The sequence below is a fragment of the Puma concolor genome, chromosome B4 (genome assembly GCF_028749965.1).
Source record: "Puma concolor isolate L17-30 chromosome B4, mPumCon1.1.hap2, whole genome shotgun sequence".
NCBI lineage: Eukaryota > Metazoa > Chordata > Mammalia > Carnivora > Felidae > Puma > Puma concolor.
In genome coordinates this window covers 127102912-127126596 of record NC_141673.1, presented here as the reverse complement: position 1 = coordinate 127126596, position 23685 = coordinate 127102912, and the positions used below count along the sequence as shown (strand labels likewise).

The following is a 23685-nucleotide window of genomic DNA, read 5'->3' as shown; positions in this document are numbered from 1 at the left end:
CGAGCCCCACATCGGGCTCTGTGCTGAATGCTTGCCCAGAGCCTGAAGCCTGCTTCAGATTCTGTGTCTCCCTCTCTCTCTGCCCCTCCCCCACTTCTGTTCTTGCCCTCTCTCTCTCTCTCTCTCAAAAATAAAAAATAAACATGAAAAAATTGTTTAATTATGTTTGGGAATCTCAGTGTTTTTATACTTACTTACTGTAACTAACAAGGTAATGGAAATTATTTTACAATGATTTCAAAAAGCACAGGTTATGCCCTATAAAATTATCTTCAGAACTAATTACGCCCATGGATATGAAGGTTCCCAAGAATTACTGATTATCCAAAGCATGTACAAAGCATTCTTCATACTTCCTGAAACAAAGCTGTTGTTGTTGTTCTTAATCTGTGAAGGGGAGCAAATTTTGCCACCCCAAGATATGCCTCTTTGACATATTATTTTAAGCTGGTTATTTTTAGGAAAGGACAGATCCAGATGAAGCTCAGAAAACTGAATACAAGTTACCCTTTTGTAAAAGACATTTACATTTATAAGACAAAATCTCCATTTGTAAGGGTATCTCCCTCCCTCTAGCAAGAAAAGGAGGATAACTCAATCTCTAGAAAGTCTCAGGCCACAACTTAAATCTGCACAACCCTACCCTTGTTTATAGTGCTTTTCCTGATCAGTGTCTGCCCAAAACTGAATCCCCAACCCCAACATCTTTTGCCTTTAGCCGAAGATGGTATTTAACGTGCTGGCTTTGGCCACTTTGGAGGGTTACTCAGTTTTTCTGGGTCTCTCCCATATACATGCTACCAAACTTTTGCTTTTCTCCTGTTAACCTGTTGTAAATCAATTATTTAACTAACCAAGAAACCCAGAAGGGAAGAAAGGAAAACTTTTCTACCACTCCCTTTGAGAGTACAGGCAAGACAGATCTAAGTGCCCTCACAGAGAGCAAGATGGAGTCACTCCTGGTCAAGCGGTGACTCATGTCAAGCAGTAGGTAAGCAGCCAAGAGCGGTGCACCTGAGACCAGATATCACCAAAACCAGGACAGGTGGCCAACACCCAGAAATGATGACCAGCAGAACCTGAAGAGGACTGCAAAGGCCCAAGATGGATGACTCCTGGAAGGACTTTTGAAGCCAACTGTCAGACTCTCCAGACACTGAGCCTTTCACATCTGACCATGTTGAAAAGGCCACTTCCGCCAAAGACTCTGTCCAAGTAATCTCTGAACATAACAGAGATCATTCACTACTTGAACATAAGAAGCAGTAAGCTCCAAGAGCTGATCTGGAGTCTAGTTTCTGAAAGTCCTCGTCCAACTGTGCACTCACGGACTGACTTCGCATTGGGCTTAATTCCTACCCCTGGTTTATCTTGTGGGTTGTATGCCGTTGTGTCGGGTTTGCTTTGTGTGAAGTGGATAAAGCCAAGTTAAATGCACAATGAAATGTCATTGAGTTTGGAATCCTGAACCTGCTTTACAATTATGTTAACCTTGTTTTATGACTGAACAAAGCTGATGTTGTGGGAAGACGTGACTCATCACAGCGCACTCGCGACAGACCTAGGTTAGCTAGCTTCCTAAGTGTGTATAGATAAATATGCTAAAACAATAATAATATTTTTTATTTTTTAATTTATTTTTAATGTTTACTTTTGAGAGAGAGAGAAAGAGAGAGAGAGAGAGAGAACGCAAGCTAGGGAGGGGCAGAGAGAGAGGGAGACATAGAATCCAAAGCAGGCTCCAGGCTCTGTGCTGACAGCTCAGAGCCTGACGCAGGACTCGAACCCATGAACTGTGAGATCATGACCTGAGCCAAAGTTGGACACTTAACAGATTGAGCCATGCAGGCACTCCCAAACACAATTTAAAACTTTTTTTTAGTGTTTATTTATTTTTTGAGAGACAGGGTGAGACAGAGCATGAGCAGGGGAGGGGCAGAGAGAGAGGGAGACACAGAATTTGAAGCAGGCTCCAGGCTCTGAGCTGTCAGCACAGAGCCCGATGGGGGGCTCGAACCCAAGGACTGTGAGATCATGACCTGAGCTGAAGTCGGACATTTAGCCGACTGAGCCACCCAGATCCCCCAGTAATCATATTCTTAATGGTAATAGCAGCTATAAAACCACACATCAAGACACAAGAACACTTTTCTCAAGTTTATTCATGGCATCACTAGCTCTTTAAAGGGCTTCTTTTTCTGCCCCCAAAGGAGAGGCTGTAGAAACCTTTGCACCCTGAAACTGCAGAGCAGCTAATATTAGTGACTCTAAAAAGAATCACTGCTCCTGGCCGATGAGAGATATATTTATTTCCTTTTCTTCTCTTCAAATCCTTCTGCTGTGCCCAGGCTTCTCCTCTCTTTAGTCCTCTGTTAGCACCTAATCTCTCGAAATGTTTGCTCTTTTCCATAACTCCTAAAGAAAATCTTCATTCCTACCACCAGGAAGTCAGACTTATTCTGCTGGTGTTTCAAATTCGTCCTGAGGCTTACTGGCTCAAGGAAAACATCTCTGAAAGGCACACCGAATTAATATACAAGGGCCAGACAACTCATGGGGCCACCCTAGTTGCTGTTTCAGGGGAACCACCTTCAGTGTGACATACATGTGTGAACATTATTGTCTGCTGGAGGTTGCTTCTCAAGGCAGGAGGAGAAACCCCCAGCCTTCTGGTGAAGAAAGGCCCTGAAAAGGAAATTGTGGAGTTATATGAGCCTAATTGAAAATATAAGTCCACCTCCCATCCCGGCTTTCCTGCCTACGTGGCAAGGAGCCCACGGAAGGCCAACACTGCCTGCAACCCGTGTCCTACCCCCCCTCCCTGGGACAGCTCCCCCGGACAATTGTGGCCCACAGCTTTCACCAGATGACAGGGAAGTCAGGAGACAGGTGATCAATATCAGAGCAGAAGTGAACTCCCAGTAAGCCTTGAAAAGAACGGCTCCAATTAGGACACAGGATGAGGGAGCAGAAAAAGAGGCAGAATACAAGATTTAAAGCCTCATTTCAAATTATTTCAGAAACTAGACTCAAGGCAACTTTAAAATGTACTCAATTTTTAAAATCAGGATACACACAGTATCATTACTCCTAAAAGCAAAGGAGTAAAGATACCAAAGTGAATTATATTGTTCTCAAAAATAAAATCCAATAGCCTTCATCTATTTGGAGGGTGGGGTAGAGAGGAAAGGGGTAAAAGAGAGTGAAAAGCAGCTGTTGCAGAGTTATGTTTAGCTCTATGGCCCTTTTACAAGCCCTAGTTCACACTTATCTTGGATTTCTGAAGCTCACAATTATGATCCCTGTGTGAACATAGACAACAACAAAAAGTCGAATGAAACATCATTACAACTTTCAGTTTGAGGCAGCAAAGAGCAAAACGTGCCTGATTCTCTCTCTTCCAGACTATTTACATTCTTATGAAAGTACACAAGTCTACACAAAATGACAACCGCACATTGTGATGGCAACAGATAGCTGCTTCAGAAATTTGTCAGATCCCGGGGAGAAATACTGTTAACAAGAGGGTATATGGAACCACACGGAGAAATTATCAGCAGCTGATGAATCAGCAGGTCCGGGGAGAAAAAAATTAGGGTGGTTTTGATCTTTCTCCCACTGTCTACCTTTCTTTACCTGAGCAAAGACAGCCTGCCCCAACCAGAAAATCAGGTGGCTGTTCCCACACAAGAAGGACCTGCTTCCGGAGACAGCGGAGGCTGTTTGAATGCTGATGTGCCAAGTACTCATTCATTATTCCCTTTCTACATTCTCTTGAGATTATATCTATGCATATTATTGTATTGTATTGTATTATATTATATTATATTATATTATATTATATTATATTATATTATTACATATTACGTTACATATTACATTACATATTATATTATATTATATTATATTATATTATATTATATTAATTATATTATAACACTGAAAGAATGGGACAGGAAAGGGAATCAGTCACCACACCCTGGAATGTAAAGGAGGTGGCAGCTATGAGGAGAGCTCCAGGACCCCAGCCCTCTCTGGATTTCAGGTGATACTTGGCATGCACTACTCCTCTCGGCAGCAAAAGTCCAGGTCGTTTAGGATAACTTCAGAACACATGCACTTTCTGGCAGTCATGAGATCAACACATGAGAACGAGACAGATTTGAGGCTCCGTCTTTAAAAAACTCAAATTAGTAAACTTTATGTTACTTGTATTTTACCACAATTTATTTTTAATTTGAGTTTTAAAAAAACAGACATTTGTTTATGGGCTGTATGGCTCAGCCGCTCACCTGGTGTGTGCTCTAAGAAGGGTAATCTTTCAGCCCCTGGTAGGAGCCAAAAGGAGTTCTAAGATACCCTGTCTGACGATCACAAGGCCAGAGAGAGACCTTCTCATGCAGAGATATCTAAATCAAAAAGAAGCCAAAAAAACCCCACAAAACAAAATATAAAACGTGTTAAAAGATTCTCTAACTGGATCCCTCTGGAAGATGGAAGCAGAGTAGGAGGACCCTAGGCTTGTCTCCTCTCAGGAACACAACTAGATAACTATCAAGTCATTCTGAATACCCCAAATATCAACCTGAAGATGACAGGACAAACTCCACAACTAATGGGGGAGAGGAGGCCACATCAAAGAAGGTAGGAAGTGGTTTAGGGGAGAAATGAATCGCAGTTGCTATAGAGGGGAGAAAGCCATGGTCATGGAAAAGGGATAGAGACAGAGAGAGGAGCACATAGGCGAAGGCACAAAGAGAACGTTTCCCCAAAGCCACTGGTGGAGAAAAACAAAAGGGGCTGAATTTCGGAAGTTCTTGCAACCATTGGGCTTAGAGCCTGGAGTGTTAAATAAAGGTCAGCGGAGTTGTCTGGGATACAGCCTTGAGGGCACTGCCCTGTTCCTGGAGAAAAGGCAGGCAAACAACCTAGGGGCAGATGGCATGGAAACAGCGATGTGAAGTATGCCTGGGCCACACAGTGGAGAGATAATTCACTCTCCACAGAGGGCACCCTTGAGAGGCAGAGTCCACAGCGACACCTCTCCGAGGACAGGGCAGATGGCTGGCACCATTTCCCTCCCCCATCCCTCAGCATAAACACAGAGCCACCTGTGGGAAGCAGCAAAGCTCCAACACTGGCTGCCTAACTTGCTTACACCAAACTCCACACCCCTGCACTCTGACAGGACTGCCCTTCTCAGTCAAGCCTGCCTCAGTCCCAGTGTGGCAGACCCCTTCCCCAGAAGACCAGGACAAACCCTTGCCCACACCACGTCTCCAGACCAGAGAGTTCTGCGGGGCCTCAGTTCTGGTGGAAGTGGTGTCAGGTCTCATATCACAAGCATACCAGAGCACTCCTAGTAAAAGTTATGCCAAAGACCAAACACTGCTCACAGCAGGTGAGAAGAGTCTCTCCAGACAACTGGCTTGAAGGATAGAGCAGCCAAAGCACAACAGTAGAGTGCACACAGCACACACTAGAGACACTCCTAGAGCACCAGGCCTGGGCACTACATGCCCTCTTCTTCATAAGGCCATTACTTTCAGGAATAAAAAACAAATGGGCTTCCTAACACAGAGAGGAAGGCAGAGACTTAGACAAAATGCCAAGATGAAGGAATTAATCCCAAACGAAAGAACAAGATAAGGCCATGGCCAGAGATCACAGCTAAACAGATATAAGTAACATGTCTGATGGAGAATTTAAACCACCAATCATAAGCATATTCACTGGCCTTGAGAAAAGAAGACATCAATGAGACTCTTACCACAGAGATAAAAGAGTTAAAAAAGAATCAATCAGAAATGAAGAATATAATAAATAAGATTAGAAACAGACTTGATGAAATGAAGAGCAGGCTGGGAGAATAAGAGGAATGAACTAGTGATACAGAAGACAAAACAGTAGAGAATAATGGAACTGAACAAATGAGAAAAAGAAGAATTGTGGAACACAAGAACAGAATTAGGGAGCTCAGTGACTTTGTCAAACGTAGTAACATCTATTATAGGAGGTCTCAGAAGAAGAAGAGGGGGGGGGCAGAAAATTTATGTGAGGAAATAATAGCTGAAAACATCTCTAATCTGGGAAAGGAAACAGGCATCCAGATCCAGGAGGCATAGGGAACACCCATCAAAATCAACAAAAGCAGTCCAACACCAAAACATAGTGTAATTCAATTTGCAAAATATAGTGATGAGAAAAAAACATCTTAAAAACAATACAAAAGAAGTCATTAACTTACAGGGGAAGACAAATAATGCTAGCTGGAGATTTCTCAAGAGAAACTTGGCAAGCCAGAAGGGAGTGGCATGATATATTTGAAGGGCTGAATGGGAAAAATCTGCAGCCAAGAATACTTTATCCAGCCAGGCTGTCATTCAGAATAGAAGGAGAGATAAAGAGTTTCCCAGATAAACAAAAACTAAAGGAGTTCATGACTACTACACCATCCCTGCAGAAATATTAAAGGGGATTCTTTGAGTAGAAAGGAAGGACCAATAGTGGCAAAGGCAAGAAAGGAACATAGAAAATTTCCAGAGGCAGCAACAAAACAAATAATAAAATGGCAATAGATACATATCTATCAACAATTACTCTGAATGTAAAAAAATAAAATAAAAAATAATTACTCTCAATGCAAGTAGACTAAATACTCCAATCTAAAGACACAGGGTGTCAGAATGCATTAAAAAAAAAAAAAAAACAAGATCCATCTACATGCTGCCTGCAAGAGACTAATTTGAGACCTGAAGACACCTGCAGACTGAAAGTGAGGGGATGGAGAAACATTTATCATGCAAATGGATGTCAAAAGAAAGCCAGAGTGGCAATGCTTATATCACACAAAAAAAATAGACTTTAAAACAAAGACTGTAACAAGAGATAGAGAAGGGAACCATATCATAATAAAGGGGACAATCCAGCAAGAAGATCTAACAATTGTAAATATTTATGCAGCCACCATGGAAGCACCCAAATATATAAAACAGTTAACAAACATTAAGGAACTAATTGATAATAATACAATAATAGTAAGGGACTTTCACATCCCCCCTACACCAGCGGACAGATCATCTAAACAGAAAATCAACAAGGAAACAATGGCTTTGAATGGCACACTAAACCAAATGGATTTAACAAATACATTCAGAACATTCCATCTTAAAGCAGCAGAATACACATTCTTCACAAATGCACATGGAAAATTCTCCAGAATAGACCACATACTGCGTCACAAATCAGCCCTACAAAAAGTCTGAAATCATACCATGCATATTTTCAGGTCACAACACTATGAAACTTGAAGTCAACCACAAGAAAATATTTGGAAAGTTCTCAAATACACGGAGGTTGAGGAACATCCTACTAAAGAATGAACGGGTTAACCAGGAATTTTAAAAAGAAACTAATAAATACATGGAAGCAAATGAAAATGAGAACACAACAGTCCAAAACCTTTGGACTGTAGCAAAGGCAGTCCTAAGAGGAAAATACATTACAATTGAGGCCTATCTCAAGAAGCAAGGAAGGACCCAAATATACAACTTAACCGTATACCTTAAGGAGCCAGAAAAGGAACAGAAGGGAAAAAAAAGCCTAAATCCAACAAAAGAAGAGAAATAATAAAGATTAAAGCAGAAATAAACAATACAGAAACAACACAACAAAAAAATGGTAGAACAGGTCAATGAAACTAAGAGCTGGTTCTTTGAAAGAACTAACAAAATTGCTACATCCCTAGCCAGAATTATCAAAAAGAAAAGAGAAAGGACCCAAAGAGATAAAATCATGAATGAAAGAGGAGAGAGAACAACCAACACCACAGAAATATAGTTATAAGAGAATACTATGAAAAATTATATGCCAACAAACTGGGCAATCTTGGAAGAATGGATAAATTCCTAGAAACTCACAAACTACCAAAACTGAAACAGGAAGAAATAGAACAGACTGATAACCAGAAAAGAAACTGTATCGGTAATAAAAAATCTCCCAATAAACAAAAATCGAAGGCCAGTTGGCTTCACAGCTGAATTCTACCAAACATTTAAAGAAGAGTTAATACCTATTCTTCTGAAACAATTTCAAAAAATTGTTCAATTTCAAACAGTTTCAAAAAAATCTGGAAACGTCCAAATTCATTCTATGAGGCCAGCATTACCCTGATGCCAAACCAGACAAAGAGTCCGCTAAAAATGAGAAGTACAGGCCAATATCCCTGATGACCATGGATGCAAAACTCTCAATAAAATACTAGCCAACTGAATCCAACAATACATTAAAAGAATCATTCACCACATGCAAGTGGGATTTATTCTTGGGTTGCAACCGTGGTTCAATATTTGCAAATCACACAACAGGCTACACCACATAAATAAAAGAAAGACTAAGAACCAAATGATCTTCTCAATAGACGCAGAAAAAGCATTTGACAAAGTACAACATCCATGCATGGTAAGAAACCTCAACAAAGTATGACATTCCTCAACATAACCAAGGTGATACAACAAAAACTCACAGCTAATATCATCCTATGGTCAGGAACAAGACAGAGATGTCCACTCTCATCTGTTTTATTTAACATAGTACTAGAAGTCCTAGCCACAGTAATCAGACAGCAAAAAGAAATAAAAGGCATCCAAATCAGCAAGGAAGAAGTAAAATTTTCACTCTTTGCAGATGACACGACCCTATATACATCAAAAACCCGAAAGGCTCCACCAAAAAATTGCTAGAACTGATACATGAATTCAGTAAAGTTACAGGATACAAGATCAATGTACCGAAATCTGTTGCATTTCTATACATCAATAACGAAGCAGCAGGAAGAGAAATTAAAGAATCAACCCCATTTAATTGCACCCCAAACCACACGATACCTAGAAATACACCTAACGAAAGAGGTGAAAGACCTGGACTCTGAAAACAAAACGCTGATGAAAGAAACCGAAGAGGGCACAAAGAAATGGAAAGACAGGGGCACTTGGGTGGCTTAGTCGGTTAAGCATCCGACTCTTGATTTCAGCTCAGGTCACGATCTCACAGTTCATGAGTTCGAGCCCCACGTCAGGCTCCATGCTGACAGTGTGGAGCCTGCTTGAGATTCTCTCTCTTCCTCTCTCTCTGCCATTCCCCAGCTTTCTCTCTCTTTCTCTCTCAAAATTAATGAATAAACTTAAAAAAGAAGAAATGGAAAGATACTCCATGCTTGTGGGTTGGAAGAACAAATACTGTTAAAATGTCGATACTACCCAAAGCAATTTACACATGCAATGAACTCCTTATCAAAACACCAACAGCATTTTTCACAGAGCTACAGCAAACCATCCTAAAATCTGTATGGAACCACAAAAGACCCGGAATAGCCAAAGCAACCTTGAAAAAGAACAGCAATGCTGGAGGCATCACAATGCAGGATTTTAAGTTATATTACAAAGCTGTAGTCATCACAAGAGTGCAGTACCAGCACAAAATAGACATGGAGATCAACAGAATAGAATAAAAAACCCAGAAATGAACCCACAACTACATAGCCAATTAATCTTCAACAAAGCAGGGAAGAATCTCCAATGAGAAAAAGTCTCTTCGACAAATGGTGTTGGGAAAATTGAACAGCGACATGTAAGAGAATGAAACTAGACCACTTTCTTACATCATACACAAAAGTAAATTCAAAATAGATTAAAAACTTAAATGTGAGACATGAAACCACTAAAATCCTAGAGGAGAACACGGGCAGTAACCTCTTTGGCGTGGACTGTAGCAACTTCTTACTAGACATGTCTCCTGAGGCAAGGGAAACAAAATCAAAAATAAACTATTGGGGGTGCCTGGGTGGCTCAGTCAGTTAAGTGTCCAACTCTTGACTTTGGTTCAGGTCATGATCTCACAGTCGTGCGACTGAGCCCTGTGTCAGGATCTGTGCTCAGTGTAAAGCCTGCTTGAGATTCTGTCTCTCTCCCCCTCTCTCTCTGCCCCTACCCCACTCACCTGCACATGTGCCCTCACTCTCTCTCTTTCTGTCTCTCTCTCAAAATAAATAAACTAATTAATTAAATTAAAAATAATAAACTACTGGAACTACATCAAAACAAAAACTTCTACACAGTGGAGAAAATAATCACTAAAACTAAAAGGCACCCTATGGAATTAGAGAGGACATCTGCAAAAGATATATCTGATAAGTGGTTAATATCCAAAATATAGGAAGAACTTATAAAACTCAACACCCCAAAAAACAATTAAAAAATGGACAGAAGAAATGAATAGACACTTTTCCAAAGAAGACACACATATGGCCAATAGACACAGGAAAAGATGCTCACCATCACACATCATCAGGGAATACAAATCAAAACTATAATGAGGTAGCACCTCACACCTGTCAGAATGCTAAAATCAACAACACAACAAACAACACAAGGTGTTGGCAAGGATGTGGAGAAAGGGGAACCCACTGCACTGTTGATGTTGATGAGAATACTCTGGAAAACAGTATGAAGGGTCTTCAAAAAGTTAAAAATAGAACTACCCTAGGATTCAGCAATGGCACTAGTAGGTATTTACCCAAAGAATACAAAAACACTAATTCAAAGGGATATTGTACCCCAATGTTTAAGCTGCATTATCTACAATAGCCAAACTTTGGAAACAGCCCGAGTGTCCATTGACTGATGACTCGCTAAAGATGTGATACATACATACAATGGAATATCACTCAGCCATAAACAAGAATGAAATCTTGCCATCTGCAATGATGTGGACGGAGCTAGAGTATTACCCTAAGCAAAATAAGTCAGTCAGAGAAAGACAAATACCATATGATTTCACTCATATGTGGAATTTAAGAAACAAAACAAATGAGCAAAGGGGAGAAAAAAGAAAAGGAGAGGTAAATCAAGAAACAGACTCTTAATTATAGACAACACACTGAAGGTTACCAGAGGGGAGGTGGGTGGGGGGAATGGGTTAAATAGATGATGGGGATTTAGGAGTGCACTTAACGATAAGCACTGGGTAACGTATGAAGTGTTGAATCACTATATTGTACACCTGAAACTAATATAACACTGTATGTCAACTAACTGGAATTTAAATAAATGTTAAAAAAAATATTCTCTAACTTGGGAGAACAGTGTTCCCAAGATGTAAGAAAAAATTATACTTTTAAAAGATATTCACTATAAGAAACAGAAGAAATCTTGAGAAAGCATTTGCTTTGTGTTCTCAATAAAATGCAAGAAAACTTGAAGTTAGAAATGGAGGGTGAGGTTTATTAAACGTTTACTTAGATGCTTTCTAAGATGTAAGTAAATTGATGTGATAAGGTGCAGGCTAAGACGAGAAAAAAATTGTAAAGAATAAAAATGTAATAGATTTACTGTTTTAGACAGGGCAAAACAGAGAATTGACACTACAGAGAAATAATTCAGTAATGTAGAGGACAGCTCTGAGCAACCTTCCCAGAGGGCAGACGGAAAACACACACACACACACACACACACACACACACACACACAGAAAACCAAACTAAAAAAAAATAATAATTGTTTACATGGAAAGGCAATGGTGGCGAAGAAGTATAGCAATGCAGGACAGAAAATGAAAAATCAATTCACAGAATACAGTCAGAATGTGTGGAACACATCAAATAATCCATGATAGGACACAAAAGAGAATAAATAGGCCAGTGGATTAAAAAAGTTTACTGACAAAATTAACTGCAAGAGGTCACCCAAAAGACATATCACTGGAAAGTTAACAATTTTTAAGTAGAAAGAAAAATCCTCTCCGGATCCATAAAACAAATCATCAAACAGATGACTTTTGAAAAAATAAAAGTTAAGGGGAGCCTGGGTGGCTCAGTAGGTTAAGCATCCGACTCTTGATTTCAGTTTGGGTCATGATCTCAAGGTTTGTGAGGCTGAGCCCTGCATGGGGCCCTGTGTTTGGGATATTCTCTCCCTCTCTCTCTCCTTCCTCTCTCAAAATAAATCAATAAATTTAAGAAAAGAAAAATGGAAAGTTAAGACTGCTCCTATTTGTTTTTCAGGGCCCTAAAAGGCAGACAATAGAAGAACAGAAATCTTAAAAAATTTGAACGACAGAAACCAAAAACAGTGGAGTCAGGATGCAATATTTCAGCACTTATATGTGAAAAATAACAATTGCACCCTGAGGCGCCTGGGTGGCTCAGTGAGTTAAGCATACAACTTTGGCTCAGGTCACTATCTCACGGTTCGTGGGTTGGAGCTCACAGCTCAGAGCCTGAAGCCTGCTTCAGATTCTGTGTCTCCCTCTCTCTCTGCCCCTCCCAGACAGCTCTCTCTGTCTCTCTCTCTCAAAATAAATAAACATTAAAAGAATTTTAAAAAAAGAATCTATACTCAGTATATCTAGATTTGTAAGCAAGAGTTTAATTCAAATTTAGGAAAAAGAATTCTCAAAGGAGAAAGCACATGATAGAATAATAGCTTAATAGAAGCTCACCCCGGGGTGCCTGGGTAGCTCAGTCGGTTGAGCGTCTGACTGTCTGACTTCGGCTCAGGTCACGATCTCGCGGTCTGTGAGTTCGAGCCCTGCGTCGGGCTCTGGGCTGATTGCTCAGAGCCTGGAGCCTGCTTCTGATTCTGTGTCTCCCTCTCTCTCTGCCCCTCCCCCACGCATGCTCTGTCTCTCTCTGTCTCAAAAATAAATAAACATTAAAAAAAATAAAATAAAAGCTCACCCCTTTCGCCACACGCCAAAAGAAGTTGTCCAGGGAGTAAAGGTTTAAATATGTAAGAGTGCATTTAAAATGTACACTTAGCATAACAAATACACCAATAAATGATCAGTAAGTATCAATTCAGAAGCAGAATTGAGAAAGAAAAGTAGATATAAATGACAGGAATACAGAAAGTTTGAAAACTTGTACAGATTACATAACCACAGATGTAATTAAATGTTAACTAAATTAGAAAATCAATTTAAATGCACGGTAAATAACTTTTCTATTTTTGGTCTTCCTAAACCTCTTATAAATCACTAAGAAAACAGAGCATCTTGATATGAATATCAAGAGTATGAAAAGCCAACTTAGAAAAAAATAAAATAAAAAACATCTTAAAAGTTAAACACACTGGTAAACAAATAAATACAAATGGAGACATAAATAAAATGATTATCTCATGAGAATGAAACTGGAAAGATGAAGAGCGTCGAATACACAATACAGTCAAGAGTTGTAGGGGCGCCTGGGTGGCTCAGTCGGTTAAGCGTCCGACTTCAGCTCAGGTCACGATCTCGCAGCTCGTGAGTTTGAGCCCCGCGTCGGGCTCTGGGCTGATGGCTCAGAGCCTGGAGCCTGCTTCCCATTCTGTGTCTCCCTCTCTCTCTGCCCCTCCCCTGTTCATGCTCTGTCTCTCTCTGTCCCAAAAATAAATAAACGTTAAAAAAAAAAAATTAAGAGTTGGAGTCAGTGGTCAATCTCACACATTGCTAACGTGAGTGAAAGTTGGAATCAACTATTATTGCTGGACGAGTCACAGCAACGTTTTGAAATTTCACATATCCTTTGATCAAGCCCCTCCACTTCTATTAATTTACCTGAATAATCAAGAATATGTGCAAGGATACAAAGCGGTTCATATTAGAGTATAAATCGAAATCGAAAAGAATAAATACCCCAATTGTGCAACAGGAAAGAATACGTAAATTACGGTCCAGGCACACATTCAAACACTATGCTCTAAAGATGATGTTGCAGAAGACCAGTGACGTGAAGAAGAGTTGAGATGTTGTTAAAAAGCATTACTAACTCATACCAAAATATGCCCAGCAACATTACCAGGTATGTGTATGCCAAGTTATCGAAAATATGAAGAGCACCCATCTTTTGGACGCTGAAATGACAGGCAGTTTTTATTTTTCCCTCTGTGTTCATCTAAAAAACATGAAGTAAGGGGTACCAGGGTGACTCAGCCGGTTGTGTCTGACTTCCGCTCAGGTCACGATCCCAAGATTAGTGAGTTTGAGTCCCGCATCAGACTCTGTGCTGAAAGGGAGGAGCCTGGAGCCTGCTTCAGATTCTGTGTCTCCCTCTCTCTGCCCCTCTCCCATTCGCAATCTGTCTCTCTCTCTTAAAAGTAAGTAAACTTTAAAAAAGCTTTTAATAAAAAAAAAAAAAACAAAAACGTGAAATAAAATCTCTGCATGACGTTCCCTACAGTAATGACTTGGGATATAACACAACTGATACTTGATGTCTGCCCTCCCTGGAAGCCGGGGTCTCAAACAGGGACTAGTCAAAGTTCTACCGCAGGGAGAAAGGGTCACAGGGAGTGCGAAGACAGCCCATTAATGGAAACAAGCAGGTGAAGCTCTATGAGAGAGCAGAAAAGTAGAAGGAGGGTCCCCACATCTCCGGAAAACTCACAGTCCTATCATCCCAGATGGTGCACTGACGTGGGCAACAAGCAGGACTTTCAAAGCACAGCTGCTGCTACCCAGGAAAGCCCAGCCAGCCACAGCTCCTGAATCCCCACTACGGATGCTGAGGCCAGAATGGACGCTGCACTAACAGGTGCCAAGCCACAACAGGCACCTGGATCGTTCCATGGAGGGACCCTGGAATTCCAAGCCGGCTAGTTATAGAGCCTTGCTCTGGCCACGTGATTAACATTGCCATAGTCCAACCTCTCCTAATTTGAGAACTTTATGGCATTATAGCACATTTTCCTGGACTTCTTTTATAATCAAAAAATGAAATTAACATGAAGAAAAAAGTATTCAAAAAGAAGAGAATATTCAAATAGTATTTTTTTTTTAATTCCAACGACTTGTAAATTTAAAAGTACTCTTGGGGCGCCTGGGTGGCTCAGTCGGTTAAGCGTCCAACTTCGGCTCAGGTCATGATTTCATAGTTGGTGAGTTAGGAGCCCCACGATGTGGGCTCTCTGCTGTCCCCTCTGAGCCCCTCTGTCTCTGTCCCTCCCCCACTCTCTCTTTCTCAAAAATAAATAAACATTAAAAAAAGTTTTTTAAAAAGCACTCTCCTAAATAACTATGGAGATAAAAACTATTTAAAATTTTAATGTAATTATAGGGGCACCAGGCTGGCTCAGTGGGTGGAGCATGTAGCTCGTGATCTTGGGGTTGTGAGTTGGAGCCCCACATTGGGTGCAGAGGTTACTTAAAAAAAAATAAAATCTTAAAAAAATTTTAATGTAATTATAAACAATTTAGAATATATTTTTAAAAATCTGAACACTATGTATCCAAACTTAAGGAACAGATCCAAAGCTGTATTCAAAGGAAAAATCACAGTAGTAAATTTTAGTAGGAAATATTTAGTAATAAATATTTCTGTTACAAAGAAAAATGGGGGGAAAAAAGCATTCACTTCAAGGCATTAAGTTGGAAAAAAAAGGTATGACTTAAAAAAAAAAAGGTAACACAAAGGAAATACAACATGGAAAAAATATCAGAATTGACAACTAAATCCAAGAGCCGGTTGTATGAACAAACCCATGACAGACTTTGGCAAAGCTTATTAGAAAGAGAAAGCATCCATTGTAATGGGGTTATATTTTGAGAATTATTATTAAATTTTTCCCTTTTGGCTTTCTGACTTTGACAGGACTTTTCCCGAAGTCATTTTAAAGCATCCTTTGGGGGATTCTGGAGAGAGAAAGACTTGTTACTGAAAAAATGCAAAGAGAAAGCATAGAGTGATATTCAGCTTTAGCTAAGCAAAACAAGATATGCTACTGCCCCAAGAAAAGATTTTCCAAATTCCTCTCATTCTGCCTCTTAGCAATTAACCATCTTACTTGGAAGACACAGCTCCTGGAGCTTTCTCAACCTTTTTACTCCTGGTCCCCACAAATCACCATTAAGGCTTAGGTTTGAATCAGGCCTGGAGGTCTGAGTCAGGACAAAAGAAAATAGGAAGGACAGGGGTAACCTGCACATTTCTAACCGGGAGCAAGGGTGGAAAGAAGACAGAAAAAGGAGGAGGAGAGCTCTGGCTTGGGGACAGAAAGGTAAGGGTAACCACAAAGGGTAGAGGGGGTTTGGCCTCCTCCCCCAACTGGGACTCTGCAAAGAGATCACCTCTTGGGCCACCTCCCACCCTGATAGTTAATTTCCTGAACCAGCTTTGGTTCTTCTATGTTTAGATGGTTCCAGAAATAGCCAAGACTGGCTGTGAAGCGAGCTGGCCGGAGCTAGTTGGGAGAGCATCAGAGCAAATGTCGCAGAGTGACAATGCAAGAGAGCACTAAAAGAGAATCTTCACCAGATCCCTGAGAGGGAGCATCAGAAGCTCACTCAGGTGAGGTTGATATAGCGGGCTCCCAGTAGGGTAGAACACCTGAGGAAAAAGAACGAACCACAAGCTGCAGCTTTCCCAACTGGCTGCAGGATAGTACCCAGCCATCAGATGGAAAATGGACATCATCGTGGAGACTGGCGAAGCCAAAGGCTACCATGATCATGAAGCCCAACTCTCAACTGTACCTACACATCACCTAAGGCCCTCTCCCCTTATAGCTGGGCATCATCTTTAAGTAAGAACAGATGGTGGAAACCATATGAAACGCTGAGTATTTGCTCCCAGAAAGAATTAATATTACCAGAAAGAGTTGCTTAAATTGTCACATTTGAGTAAGCTTTAACCTGGAAACACACACACACATACACACACACCGTCTTGCCCAGCACCTAAGGAAGGCTATACAGCAGGGATCCTGGGGGAGCCCGGGTGGTTCAGTTGGTTGAGCCTCCAACTTCGGCTCAGGTCATGATCTCACTGTTTGTGGGTTCCAGCCCCACGGTGGGCTCTGTGCTGACAGCTCGGAGCCTGGAGCCTGCTTTGGACTCTGTCTCCTCTGACCCTCCCCTGCTCATGCTCTGTCTCTCTCTCAAAAATGAATAAACATGAAAAATTTAAAAAAAAAAAAAGAGCGTGGGATTCTGGATCCACATGGCTTGACTCCTGGCTCCACAAATTTGCCAACTCTGTGACTCTGGGCAATTTACTTAATCTCTCTGTGCCTCAGTTTCCTCAATGATAAAATGAAGGTTGTATCAGAGTTTCTCTCCGTGTTTCTTCAGGATTAAGTGAGCTAATAAATGTAAAGTGCTTATATCAGTATCTGGTCCATTAAAACATTCAGTAAGTGTTGGCCATCCTTAACTGCTATTAGCATTACTATTATATGATAACTTTTACCTATTACCTGCAGTGCGGGGCTCATGAAGAAAAAAGCAAGCAGATCAGCTACAGAAAAATTAAGAAATTGGAATTTCCTACATAACCTAGTAGCATAAATTAAAAATCGTACTCCTGCTACATAAATAATCAAAATCATAAGTGATAAAAGGGAGATAAACCAGACAGGGTTTTAAAAAATATAACAGAATGGTCTAAAGAATCTTTGAACCAGATTCAGAGAAAACATATGAATTACCTATATTAGCTCAAGAAGTATGCAAAGTAGAAAAGATGTATGCCAAAAGAAGCTGAAAAATTCATCAAAGAATTACCTCAAAAAAGGCCTAGGACCAGATAATTCAATTAGTGCATTCTTTCTAATTTCCCCAAGGGGAAACGCCAAAATGGGTAACAGCACTAAGGCCTGGAAAGAGATGGAATGTTCCCCAAATCACTGGAAAGCTATGCTATCTATAGTATATAACCCTGCAAAACATAAAACTAGAGGCCACCATTTTTCTCAAAAGCCTTGTGACTCCAGGATTTCTTTGTGCCTCTAACATGCTGTAAAATTCCAGCACAGGAATTTTGTGAGAGGTTGTTTCTGCACTTCAAGATTTCTTCCAGGCTCCCCCTTCCCCCCCCCCCCCAACCCTTCTCCGGACCGTGCAGGAGCCACACAGGAGTCTGGGGTCATGCAATCCGAAGATTCAGATGGTCCAAGAGCCAAGAATGTACAGAAGGAAACACAGAGGGAAAGGGAGTCACAAGAGATAAGCAGAGGAAAAGAGACAGGACACAAAATTGAAGTAATAATAGCAATGCTGAGGCCCAAAGCAGTACATTCTTCGGGTGAAAATGTAAATTGAATCAACTCTTCTAGGATGTAATTGGCCATGTGTATTTGGAACCTACAATGTACATACCCTCACCTAATAATACAACTTCTCTCACTCGATCCTGGAGAATTTAAGATGAAGATAAAGATTTACATACACAGATACACTTAACAGAATTATTAACAGCAAATAAAAACAGAACAGGAAACAATCTAAATATCTGGAAGCACAAACAGTTAAACAGATGATGGTACATTCATATGATGAATTATGCAACAATCAGAAGCAATGTTGCCGTGGGGGGTGGGGGGGTTAATGAAATGTACTGCATGTGTCCAGGTTTTTAGGAAAAAAGGCAGAACACAAACAATAAAGTATAATCTTCAGTATATTTTTTAAATATACCTACAGAGGAAAAACTCCTGGAAGAATACAGACCAAAGCCTTAATATGATCTCTGGGTGGCAGAGCTCTCGGTGAGTATTTTTTAATACATTTCTCATTTTATCGAACTTTCTGCAACAAGCATGAATTACTTTTATAATCAGGGAAAAAAAAAGATTTAAACCAAAAAATGACTGCACACGGATAAATAATCCTCGAAGTGAAAAAGAACAATTTTAAGTCTCCATTCACTAAGGAGACAAAACATTCTCAACGCCGTGCACAGAATTCCCCAAACGTGAATCTTACCCGGGTGCACTGGATAGCATAAAGACAAAAAGCACACCGACCAAATCCCTCTATAGACAGGCTGAGCTGCCTCTCTTGGGGGTTTTCAACACACGGTTATGCAGAAGGGGCCCGGGCACCCATTTTTTAAAGTGCAGCTGTTTGAGCATCTTCCTTGGTTCCAAGAACCTCTACACGGAGGAACAGTCTTTACAGAGGCGGCTGAGGGAGTGTGAGGGGACACACACACACGACCAAACCCACTCAGTCTTGCGGTCCCAGCCAGACACCTCGCAGCCAGTCCTGCGGGTGCAGCCGTGCCCCACCCGCGCCCCGCAGCCGCCGAGCCCCCGCCCGCCCGCCCGGCGCCGCGGGTACCTGTTCGTGGGGCGCGGCAGCTGGGTGGCCGGGCTCCGGAGAGTCCTCAGCGCGGCGGGGGTGCCGCGGATGGCGTCCCTGCTCTCCTCCACCGAGAGCCTGCACAGCCGGGAAGAAAACTAAGTTGTTACACCTCGCTGGCAGGCTCGGCAGCGGCCGCGCGCTCGCACCTGGCCGGGGCGTCCCCGCGCGCCCCGGCTCCCCCAGCGGCTCCCAAGCCCCGGAGTTTGAAGCCGCGTAGGGCGGGGAGGGAGGGAAAGCACGGACCAGAACGGCGAGCTCGGGACACTGCCGGGGACCCGACGGCAGGTCCCGCTCCGCGGCGACGCCCGCCGGAGCCCTCGCAACCCTCTCCGCCACGGCGGGTGCCCATCCGGTCCGAGCGTCGCCCCTCGGTCACCCCCACCCGGCCAGCCCTGCCTCCTGGACGCCCCGCTTCCCGGCCCACCCTCGTGCGGCCGCCGCCCGTCGGCTGCTCTCCGCGGCGGCCGAGAGTCCGCGCCCCGAGCGGGGCGGCTCGGCGGCGGGGGTCCCCGGGGCGGGGGGAGGGGGCTCTGGGCGCGCGCGCGCACGGCGGGGGTCGGCCCGGGGCGCGGCGGGTGGGGGTACCTGGAGCTGGCGGGCGCGTCGGTGAAGCACCAGAGCAGGCGCAGCAGCAGCGACAGCAGCAGGCCGGCGAGCAGGGCGAGCAGCGCGCCCCCCGGCCGCATCCTGATCCCCGCGCACGGCCGCCGCCGCGGCTGCCCCGGCGAAGCCCAGCCCGGCCGGCCCGACTCGCCGCTCCCGCCGCCGCCGCCGCCGCCGCCGCCGCAGCCGCGCACACCTCCAGTGTTCAAAGGCGGCGGGGAGGGGCGACGACGGCGCGCGGCGCGGGCCCGCACTCCCCGGCGCCCCGGCCCAACCCGCACGCCGTGCGGGGGCAAAGGGAGAGGGCGCGCGTGCCGGCTCTCGCCTTCTGGCGCCCAGCCCCGGACCGCGGAGCTCGGCGTTCGGGTGGCGGTGGCGACTCGCCGCGCTCGCCTCCTCTCCTGCCGGAGGCGCTCCGAGCTGCTGCGGGCTCTGGTCGCCGCCGCCGCCGCCGCCGCCGCTGCCGCCGCCGCCGCCGCCGCGCGGGGTCACCTGAAGGTTGGGACTCGCGAGCTGGACTCGGTGCTGATTGGGCTCCAACTTTTGTGCGCCCTCGCCTTCTCCCGGGTGCCCGCGGGCTCTTCTCCGGAGCCCACGCAGCTCGCCCAAGCACACCACAACTCGTTCTGCGTCCCTGCGTGGCAGAGCGAGGACTTGGAGGGGGTGGAAGAGGAGAGAAGAAAGGGCCCACTTCAAAACTTTCAAAACTGTGTAGTCGTTCAGCTGGACCGCCCCACGCAAAGGTCGCTAGGGACTTGGTTTTGTTGGGTAGATCCTGGTACGCGAGGGAAGGAGTACCCTCCCCTTGCTGCGATGCAGATTCAGAGGCACACAGAACGGATTTCCAGGGGCCGGGCAATCCTTAGGAGTTGGCAAACTACCACCCGAAGGCGGAATTGGGCCGCAGCCTGTTTTTGTAAATAGTTTTCTTTGGAACACCTACGTGCCCGTTCCTTTGTTTTATCCATAGCTGCAAATGGCCGTGTTACCTGTGGCTGCTTTTGCGTCGCGAGGGCAAAGTTGAGTAGTGGGGACAAAGATCCTTTGGCCCACAAAGCCTAAAGTATTTATTTTCTGCCCTTTTTCAGAAAAAATAATAATAATAATAGCAGACCCCCGATCTAAATCCAATTGGTCTAGATCATATTGGTTAGATCTCATTTCTTAGTATTTCTTTCGTTCATTGTAGGAAAATGATTCTGTGACAGTGTGATAGAGCCTGGCTCTCCTCTTCCAGCCCCAAGCTATTCTGTTCAGTGTCTCTGGCCCAAGTACCCCCAGCTGCGCAAACTCAGTTTTGCTCCTGACTCAACCCTTGAGGAACTTCAGTAAATTGCAAACCCCATAATTGTTATGTGGGGACTCATTAGACCGTTCTCTCTAGTTCTGTACAGATTTGAGATTTTTCCAAAAGCGACCCCTGGACTCTACCGTATTGCAAATACCTCGATAAGTTATTTGGCAAAGGCTTTTAAACTTTTGAAAAGGCTTTCATGAGTTGGCTTTCCCGAGTGACAGAAATATTTGTATTTCAGTTGGAGTCTCCTAGAGGCATCAGGTCTTAACGTGGAAGACCCACGTGAGAACCTTTGGGGGAGCAAGTTGGCCAGACAGCTCAACGAAGCTGTTGCCAGGGATTTTGTTACTGAAAAAAAAAATAACATATATCAAGAAAAGACATAGGGGCTGCCTAGTTGCATTCTGCTAATCCTGCATTTACTCTCATTAAAAATATTTAGTTGAAAACAAACCAGAGCTTTGCGCATAGCAGTCGATCAATAAATGTTTGGTCCATGAATAAAACACCTAGGAACTTACACTTTTCTTAAAGAGAAAAAGGAGAAAACACTGAAAATAGGTGTGACCGGAAATCTGTTTCCTTCCATAGCTCACTCTCACTGTTAAAATATGTACCAATCAGTAAAGAAAAACGTGCGCCTTTTTACGTAAGACCGACGTTTTTAGGAATATGGCTGTTAATCTGAGTATGGTAATGATACATTAATACTGTGTTCAGGTGGTGCTAGAACAATAAAGAAATCCATTACTACGTGTTTGAAAGTTTAAGCATTCTGTTAGATAAGCAGGAGACAGCACAATTATCCTGAAAATGAAAAGTTGTCTGGATTTGGAAGATAGTCTGAATTTTATTTCTCTTAGAGCAGAATTGTGCAGACAACTCATACTGGAGATGGTTTGCAGAAAAAGAAAAGGGCATTATTGTATCAGCCAGGAAGCTGCAATTTCACCTAATTTACTAAAGTTTAATATTTCAGCACAGCTGGGCTCAAGGCAACAGCAGAAGAGGCAGCCTGCACTGGGCTCCCTTAACACCCTTGCTGTAAATGAAGTTACTTTTTATCAAGCCAATGGCTATCAGCAGGGGACTCACAAAAGCCCATTTTAATTGGAAAACTGAGTGTAAATTTGCAATGGGAATTCTGAACCCAGTGTTAAAATTTGACAGTAGGGAACTTTACCACAGGCTTTGTAAATGAAGACTTGGGTTGGTAAAATATGAATTATCCTGCTTATCCTTGAGAGATAAAAAAAAAAAAAACTGACACAAACATGAGTCCTTAAATATTATCAGCCATAGAACCCAAACTGGACAACGGTGTCTTTGGTAATTTAAGATTAGGAGGTTTGACCAGCAACCTCAAAGATCTGTACCATGTGATAATTTGAGTAATCTGCTGAGGCCCAAAATCTAAACAGAAACTCAGGCTGTTGTGCAGAAGTCCAAGCAGGGGTGTGACCTACCTCACTCACCCAGTCTGCCCAGCATTTGCCTCTCACTGGCCTTTGTTATTCTTCATTTATCACCATGAATGCCGTTACTTTCCTAAAATAACTTTTAAAACCTGGTTGGGAAGTAAGGCTATATAAAAAATGTCCAAGTAATTGAAAACCTTTCCTGGACGTTGGGGTTTCTCATCTTGGGGGTAAGGTTTTAAAGATTTCCATGTGCACGGATTTGGGGATGCATGAAGAATCCCAAATATCAAATGGCTACTGTAGCCACTGGTATACATGAGTGGAAACTCTCAATATAGAGAAACACAGAAAATTGATGCACCCAAGATTCTTTTCCTTCATTTGGGTGACATTTTTATCTCCCTGATAGAAAGGGTGGTTTCTAATGTCTTCAAGCAGCTTGATTGGTTTTAGTAATATTAGAGATTTGTGAAGGCTACTATAGCATGTTCATAAATATTAAACTATTCCTTAGAGGAGGAAATTCATAAGGATAGTATAACCAAGGCTACATATTTTCAATAAGTCATAAGATATAAATAAAAGTAGAAATCACTTCAAGAAATCAGCAACCTTGTATGAGAGGGAGCTGTGTGTCCAAGTATGTTTTATTACAGATTCTTCCCACTGCTAATTGAATATAAAACATTGATGCAATTCTGTGCATAAAGTAGTTTTAACTTTAAAGATAGAACACCTATCATCTAAAGATGATATACAAATTTCATATAGGGTCTTACATATATAAGACATCCAATTTGCAGTGTAACTAAAATTACAGAATAAGAAAATAAGAGCTATTATTCACAGTGTGAAACACATTTTTAATGTATAAAACATTCAGACTTCTAAAATTCCTCTCCCTGAAATCCACCTAAAAGATCATCAAGGACCAAAAAGAGAAATGGAAACTACTTATCCTGAAAGTATAATACAATGGCCATAATCCCATTCCACAAACTCCTGAGAATATCTGTGAAGGGTGAACCAAATGGCCAAGAATACCATGTTCAAGACACATCTACCTTCTTTATGAACTTAAATTTGTGGTGGGTGGAGGGAATGGAAAAGTTTTTGAAGGCCTTACTAACACACAATTTGGAAGAGCTAAGTCTGGGAGTAGGTCACAACAAAAATGAGTAGCAATTAGTGTAAATGGCCAGAGTTAGGGAGTTAAAAGAGAGATGGTGACCTATATTTCTGTTTCCA

General features: G+C 42.7%; 1 protein-coding gene across 1 annotated transcript in view; it reads right to left on the bottom strand.

Moving 5' to 3' along the window:
- Nucleotides 1–19945, bottom strand: part of ST8SIA6 (ST8 alpha-N-acetyl-neuraminide alpha-2,8-sialyltransferase 6) — a 166614-nt gene extending 146669 nt beyond the window's left edge. The window contains exons 1-2 of the mRNA XM_086714833.1: nt 19702–19945; nt 19093–19191 (exon numbers count right to left, since the gene is read on the bottom strand). Of these exons, the coding sequence (XP_086570959.1) occupies nt 19093–19191; nt 19702–19802 (200 nt within the window). The 5' untranslated portion in view covers nt 19803–19945. The remainder of the gene's footprint in view (nt 1–19092; nt 19192–19701) is intronic.
- Between the last annotated feature and the right edge of the window lie 3740 nt (nt 19946–23685).